A 7,500-nucleotide genomic window follows, 5' to 3' on the forward strand; every position below is an offset into this window, starting at 1 on the left:
TGCTCCAGGTCCTGTCAGAGACATAAAACTGCTATTAACATGTTCAGGTCCTGGTAGAGAAGTGTAACATGTTAGTAATGAATGATCTCAGCATGGACCTGACAGGAAGCACAGTATTTGTGAACGTGCGTAAAGTGTTTTGATCAGGATCCTCCGGGTTACCTTGCAGCGCCGCTGCTCGCTCTGCAGGTCCTCGTTGTGTTCGGGCAGCGCTGCAGAGAGCTGACGTTTGAACGATCGCAGCTTCTCCAGAGAGCCTCCGATCCCCCGCTCACACCTGTCCCAGTCCTACACACACACACACACACACACACACACACACACACACACACACACACACACACACACACACACACACACACACACACACACACACACACACACACACACACACACACACACACACACACACACACACACACACACACACACCCACTTTAATATCAAGACCTTTAGAGCACACAGACTGCTCCATATCAGATACCATAACAGGTAGAGTGAGTGTGTGTGTGTGTGTGTGTGTGTGTGTGTGTGTGTGTGTGTGTGTGTGTGTTACCTTGATGATGGTGCTGAGCTGCCTCCTCTGCTGCTCCAGAGCACAGCTGGTGCTCCTCCAGCTCTCCTGGATGTCTCTGATCTCCTCCTGCAGGAGGAGCTCTGCCTGGCTGTCGGCTGAGAGCAGCAGCTGGCGTCCGGCTTCCACCGTCAGGATGAAGCTGCCCTGCTGCCGCTGGAACACCTTCTCCTTCAGCTGAGGACACACACACACACACAGGATCACATCTGGAACACCTCCTACTTCAGCTGAGGACACACACACACACACACATACAGGATCACATCTGGAACACCTCCTACTTCAGCTGAGGACACACACACACACACACACACACAGGATCACATCTGGAACACCTCCTACTTCAGCTGAGGACACACACACACACACACACACACACACACACACACACACACACACACACACACACACACACACACACACACACACACACACACACACACACACACACACACACACACACACACACACACACACACACGATCAGAAACTACTTCTTCATTCATCAAGTACCAGGGGGTCAAACAAACACCAGAGGATACAATCTGAAAAAAATATCTAAAATTTCAGAACTTTGGGGAAAAAAATGTTTTTAAAATAGGTTTATTTTTTTCAGATTGTTTTATTTTTCAGATTCTCTTTTTCTGGAAGTCTCAGAATTTGGAAAAAAGATTTTTATCTTATTATGAAATTTCTCTCAGATTCTCTAATCTCAGAATTTGGAGAGAAAAGTCAGAATTCTGGAAATAAAATGTTTTTCTGAAGTTCTCAGAATTCAGAAATCTGAAATCTCAGAATTCTGAGAATCAAAAAATGGAGAAATCTAATCCGACCCAGCAATCTGTACCTGCACGGCGTCCAGCATGGATCTGGCCTGCTGCAGGGGCACGTTGGCCCCCGGCTGCAGGGGCCCCGCGGCACCCTGCTGGGAGGAGACGTCCAGCTGGGAGGAGACATCCAGCATCCAGCGGCGCAGCTTCTCCAGCGTCTCTCTGTAACGCTGCCACTGTCTCAGCAGACCGTCGATGATGCCGCGCCGCTGCTGCGCCCGCCGTACCACGCCCTGCCACTGGCTGCTGAGGAGGGCCAGCTTCAGGTGGAACTCCTCTCTGCAGGGAGGGAATAATACTTCAATTGTGGGAACAGTTGATTGATTGATTGATTGATTGATTGAAAAGTTTATTAACAGCTTGTATATTGGGTACAGTACAGTACAGCTCAAAACATACAATTGTTAAGGGGATGCAGACCAGAGAAAGACTGTCGTCTTGTTTACATCAGGGTCCCCCATTTCCAATTCATCATATCATTTAAGACATACAAGACATATTTGACATACAGATGGCTTACTTACAAATTTCATTTTAGATTTCGTTCTAATACATCCTAACCGGACATTTAAGACATACCAAGTCTACAGATATCCAGTTAGTAACAGAGTCTAAAATGCGAGTATATACATAGATGGGGGGGGAAGCTGTCCATTGTACGACAGGTTGAGATTTGTACCATTACCATTACAGTGGGATCAATGTGCGAACAAAGTGTATTTTAATTAGGCCTGGCTGGCCGATTATTGGGGCCGATATTCCACATTTGACCGATAATCGGTATCTGCCTTTTTTTTAATCATATTGCCGATAAAACTTTGGCTCTGATGCGGCCGTTTCTCTGGCTGCAGTCACCACTCTCTGTACACGAGCAACGTCCCGCCCACAGCGCTATTTGATAGGCTATTACTGAAGTGTCAATCAACACTGAAAATGTTCCGGGCGGGAGCCAGCCAGAGAGGCGGGACCTTCTCAGATTACAGGCAGGTGCGAAGAATGTCTCAGGTCGACTATTTTCATTTCCTCGCTCCTCGGTCTCGGTCTCACCGGAAGTTGATTTCTCTGCGCCATCTTGAGTACCGTCCCATGGCTCTTATTTCTGCCGGAGGACCGAGGATTGAGGAGCGAGGAGCGATAATGGAGGAGCGATAATCGAGGAACCACCGATCCATCCTCCGATGAAATCCTCAGACACTCGCCCCGCCCCCTTACTGTGTATCGCTCACTGATTGGACGATGCAGTGCATGCACTGATCTCATGCTTCTTGTTCTTGACATGAGAGCAGTACCCCAGCGGAGTGAACAAAATAAATGAACCTCACGAGAGTCACTCCTCAGTTTAAACTGTTTTGTTTCAATTCATGAATCATTTAGTTACAAACATGTGATATATCTGAACAACAAAGTGGTCAAAAATCATTTTATTCATTTTTTGGAAACATTTTCATGATCGCTTTTTTCGTTTTATATTTTCATTTACTGTCATTTCCATTCAGTCAGTCATTAAGTGCTATTCAAATGTTAGTGTGCTACATATCCACACAAACAGACAAAGTGTGCAATCCAGTGAATGTTAGTCTAACTGGGTTTTGAGAGATATCTCTTTTTCTTCTCTCAATTATTTTATTTACATTGTGCACTCTAATCAATATTAATCAAACTATTGTTCGTTTATACATTTTAAGAATGGCGTTTATCTTTTTTGAGAATAAGTTCTTATTTAATTTAATGTATTGGGGTCTAAAACAGATGATACAAATGTTTGTGTCAGTAAATGTGTACTAACAGAGGCGGGGGTGTGTGTGTAAACAACGGGGACAGAGCTGCTGTCAGAGGATCAGCTGTGCGGCGTCATCACAAACGGACGTCGCTTCACGTGACGCTCCGGAGGAAAAGACGTCCCATTGCTCTTAAAACTCATTTCCCTGCTTCTCTTGGTTTCCTTGCGTCCTTCCATGCTTCCTTGGAGGGAGGGACTAAACACAGGGAAACGACGCAAGTGAGGGAAGAAAGGATTTAATTTAACCGACCTGAGACGGGGCAGCGCTGAGCGAGCGGCAGAGCCTTACATGTGTTTCGAAGGTAAATCAGTTGAAAGCGGAAGTTCAATAAACATCCCAATCCCCTATGCGGAAACACCAAGAGCTTATGATCCAATTCTATCAGTTTCCCAGTTCCACAGGGACGCGGGAAGTCAGTCAGAGTTGGGGGTGTGTGCAGAGTCTCGCAGCGGAGTAACTGTGGTGCGGAAGGGGGGGGGGGGGCTGCGAGTGGAGCCTCGCAGTTTTTCAGGTTGATATGTGAAGCTCATTAGCTAGCCAACATGTATCTAGCAAATGTTTAGCAACATATTAGAAGTTACTAGACTAACGTTAGGTCTACTGTGATAGCCTCACTTTGAATAGTTTGCTAAACATTAGCTAGCACTAGTGTTTTGCAGTTGCAAGCAGCTTATTGGGATGTTATGCTAGATAGACAGGCATTGTTTTGATATCATAAATCAAGCATTATTGTTAGTTCAGCTCGTCAGCATGTCAGCATGTCAGCACGTCAGCCTGTCAGCATGTCAGCATGTCAGCCTGTCAGCATGTCAGCCTGTCAGCATGTCAGCATGTCAGCATGTCAGCCTGTCAGCACGTCAGCACGTCAGCACGTCAGCACGTCAGCACGTCAGCACGTCAGCACGTCAGCCTGTCAGCCTGTCAGCCTGTCAGCATGTCAGCCTGTCAGCATGTCAGCATGTCAGCATGTCAGCATGTCAGCCTGTCAGCATGTCAGCATGTCAGCATGTCAGCATGTCAGCACGTCAGCACGTCAGCACGTCAGCCTGTCAGCATGTCAGCATGTCAGCATGTCAGCACGTCAGCCTGTCAGCACGTCAGCCTGTCAGCATGTCAGCCTGTCAGCATGTCAGCACGTCAGCCTGTCAGCCTGTCAGCATGTCAGCACGTCTGCACGTCAGCACGTCAGCCTGTCAGCATGTCAGCATGTCAGCCTGTCAGCATGTCAGCCTGTCAGCCTGTCAGCATGTCAGCATGTCAGCATGTCAGCCTGTCAGCATGTTAGCATGTCAGCATGTCAGCATGTCAGCATGTCAGCCTGTCAGCCTGTCAGCACGTCAGCACGTCTGCACGTCAGCACGTCAGCATGTCAGCCTGTCAGCATGTCAGCATGTCAGCATGTCAGCATGTCAGCCTGTCAGCATGTCAGCATGTCAGCATGTCAGCCTGTCAGCCTGTCAGCATGTCAGCATGTCAGCATGTCAGCATGTCAGCCTGTCAGCATGTCAGCATGTCAGCCTGCAGCCCCTCTCTCTCTCTCTAACTCATTGCAGATGGCTGCACTAAAGAAAAGGGCACAGAGAGGAGATCAGCTGTAAGATGTTTGAAAGTTCATTAAACATAATATATGCTTAAATGCATTTCAAAGAGGTTGTGTTGGAGTTTGTGTTATTCTACAGTTTGACACCAAGATTTTCTGATTTTACTACAAATGTATATCGGTTCCAAATATCGGTTATCGGTCTCCTTGATTTCTAATAATCGCCTCGGTATCGGCCTTGAAAAGCCAAATCGGTCGATCCCTAATTTGAATGTAACTTGACGTACCTGTCGTCCACCTGTCCCTGCTCCAGCATCCTCTGCCCGTCACTGATGATGGAGTGAAGGATCTGCTGCCGGCTGAACATCTCCGCCTGGAACAGCTGCAGGAAACACGTTCACCCTGTTATCTATTCAACTCAAGACACACTGTTAATACATCACATACAAACATGAACACAAGGCTTTATAGGCAGCAGCTTCAGGTGCTCTCTCCAGACCTCGTGGACTTTCTGCTGCTCCGCCAGACTCTGCATGTTTCCGGAGATCTCCACGGCCAGGCTCTCCTCCGTCTGCAGCAGGAACTCCATCCAGGTCTCACACTTCTCCAGGAAGCTCTGCTGCTGCAGCAGGAACGCCTGCAGCTTGCTGCACAAAACAACCAAAACGTCTGAATACTGGAAAAGTCAGACATTTGAAAAAATAATCGAAATTCTGCAAAAAGTCAGATTTCTGAAATAAGTAGTAATTCCGATAAGAAACTAAACGTTTCCCACTTCTCTCTGTAATATGAGCAGTTGAAGTCTCAGTACCTGAACCTCTCGGTGGTCTGGGCCGAGGCGCTGCTCCAGCTCCGGTTCAGGCTCTGGAGACGCTTTATCTCCGGGTCGTTGAGAGGGAGCCGGTACCCGAGCTCAGTGACCCGGTCCAGCTCCGGAGACAAGCTGCTGAACCTCAGCATCAGACTCTGAGGGTAACACATTTCATTCTCAGAGCACACTTTCAAAACCTCTCAAGCTGCTTCACAAGGCGACGGGGGGAAAATACAGAGAAATCTAAAGTGATCTCAGGATTGAATAAAATGTCTTAATATAAAAAAGAGCCGCGACCCGACCACGGATACGCGGGAGAAGATGGATGAATATAAAAAAGGTTAGAGTAAAACCTTTAACCCAACAGAGGACAGTCAGTGAGATCAACAGGTGGGTCTTGAGGCTTTTCTTAATAACTCCTCGGGTAACGGCCCCCCAGGGAAGTATCTACAGAGACAGGACCCACCTTCAGCTCCTGCATGCGGTTCTGGATGAGGGGGGGTTCTGTGGATCCAGAAGGGTCCGGGGCCCTAAGAGCCTCCTCAGCCTCCAGGACCCAGACCTCCATCGAGTCCAGCTGGGAGTTAAACAGCTCGTAGTCCTGGACCCCCGTCTGGGTGGGGGGGGGGGGGGGGGGGGGGGGGGGGGGCGGTAGGTTATTTACAGGGAATTAATGCAGAATATTGATTTCAGTTATTTTTCCTTTTGTTCATTTGAATAACATTTTATATGATATGTAATCGTTCTCCCTGTGTCGTTTGACATCATGTTTGTTACCATGCACCATACGTGTGTGTGTGTGTGTGTGTGTGTGTGTGTGTGTGTGTGTGTGTGTGTGTGTGTGTGTGTGTGTGTGTGTGTGTGTGTGTGTGTGTGTGTGTGTGTGTGTGTGTGTGTGTGTGTGTGTGTGTGTGCCTGCCTGTGTGTGTGTGTGTGTGTGTGTGTGTGTGTGTGTGTGTGTGTGTGTGTGTGTGTGTGTGTGTGTGTGTGTGTGTGTGTGTGTGTGTGTGTGTGTGTGTGTGTGTGTGTGTGTGTGTGTGTGTGTGTGTGTGTGTGTGTGTGTGTGTGTGTGTGTGTGTGTGTGTGTGTGTGTGTGTGTGTACCTGCAGGGTGGTCAGCTGCCTGCTGATGGTGGTCTCCACAGCAGAGAGTCTGTGTTTGAGTGACAGGTGGTCTGACTGCAGGTTGGAGGCAGCAGAGATCTCCACCTGCTGCTTCAGCTGCTCCCCCAGCTGATGGAGCACCTGGAGGGAGGCCCTCAAGGGCCCCTGGGCCCTCAGGAGCTCCTGTAACACAACATGTAATTTTGATTGAAGAAAGAGGTTTTTTTCTGGACTGTTTTTTTTTTCTGAGAATTTAGTTTTTTAAATGCATTTCTATAAATCTCTGAATTATGACTTTTTAACTCTCAGAACTTTGAGAAAAAAGTTTGTTTAATTATTCATTCTTTCTGATTTATTTGTACAAGAAATCTCAGAATTCTGCGTTTTAGATGTGAATACAGCCAGAGGCCTGCAGGGGGCCCTGGGCCCTCAGGCCCCCTCTAACACAACCTATAGAGAGGCCAAGTCCCTCCCCTTCCGGGGAGCTCCATGGACCTTATTTATTAAAAAGTATGTATTGAAGTCAATGGAGAGAGAAAGATTATCTTTCGATCCCGTTTGAATTGTGCCACGAATTACACATATGAGTTTTGTCAATTTAAAAGATCAGTTTGCAAGTCAAAGAAATTAAAATGTGTGGTAAAACTGTGAAGTAACACTTTGTTTTGTGAACCGCTCAATGAGCTACCTCTCCCGTCTCGCACCACACACCAAGAGGCCGTCACGTTGGAACATTTAACTTCTTTCTTTCAGAATGAGGCGGAAAGTATTAAAAGAGGTGAAAATCACTCCAAGTCTGGGCACGTTGAGAGCTGTACACACACAAGGGGAGTTAGTCGGTTCATAAGAGCCAGCATG

General features: G+C 47.5%; 1 protein-coding gene across 1 annotated transcript in view; it reads right to left on the minus strand.

The window, feature by feature from the left end:
- The window catches only part of syne1b (spectrin repeat containing, nuclear envelope 1b), a 165,932-nt gene that overhangs the window by 33,314 nt on the left and 125,118 nt on the right, over positions 1 to 7,500 (minus strand). The window contains exons 82-90 of the mRNA XM_079692895.1: positions 6,643 to 6,825; positions 6,006 to 6,152; positions 5,540 to 5,694; positions 5,228 to 5,375; positions 5,016 to 5,110; positions 1,425 to 1,686; positions 557 to 751; positions 163 to 288; positions 1 to 11 (exon numbers count right to left, since the gene is read on the minus strand). The exon at positions 1 to 11 is cut by the window's left edge and continues 145 nt beyond it. Coding sequence (XP_079549021.1) covers positions 1 to 11; positions 163 to 288; positions 557 to 751; positions 1,425 to 1,686; positions 5,016 to 5,110; positions 5,228 to 5,375; positions 5,540 to 5,694; positions 6,006 to 6,152; positions 6,643 to 6,825 — 1,322 coding nt within the window. The remainder of the gene's footprint in view (positions 12 to 162; positions 289 to 556; positions 752 to 1,424; positions 1,687 to 5,015; positions 5,111 to 5,227; positions 5,376 to 5,539; positions 5,695 to 6,005; positions 6,153 to 6,642; positions 6,826 to 7,500) is intronic.

Source organism: Notothenia rossii (genome assembly GCF_949606895.1).
Source record: "Notothenia rossii genome assembly, chromosome: 7".
In the NCBI taxonomy this organism is placed as follows: Eukaryota; Metazoa; Chordata; class Actinopteri; order Perciformes; family Nototheniidae; genus Notothenia; species Notothenia rossii.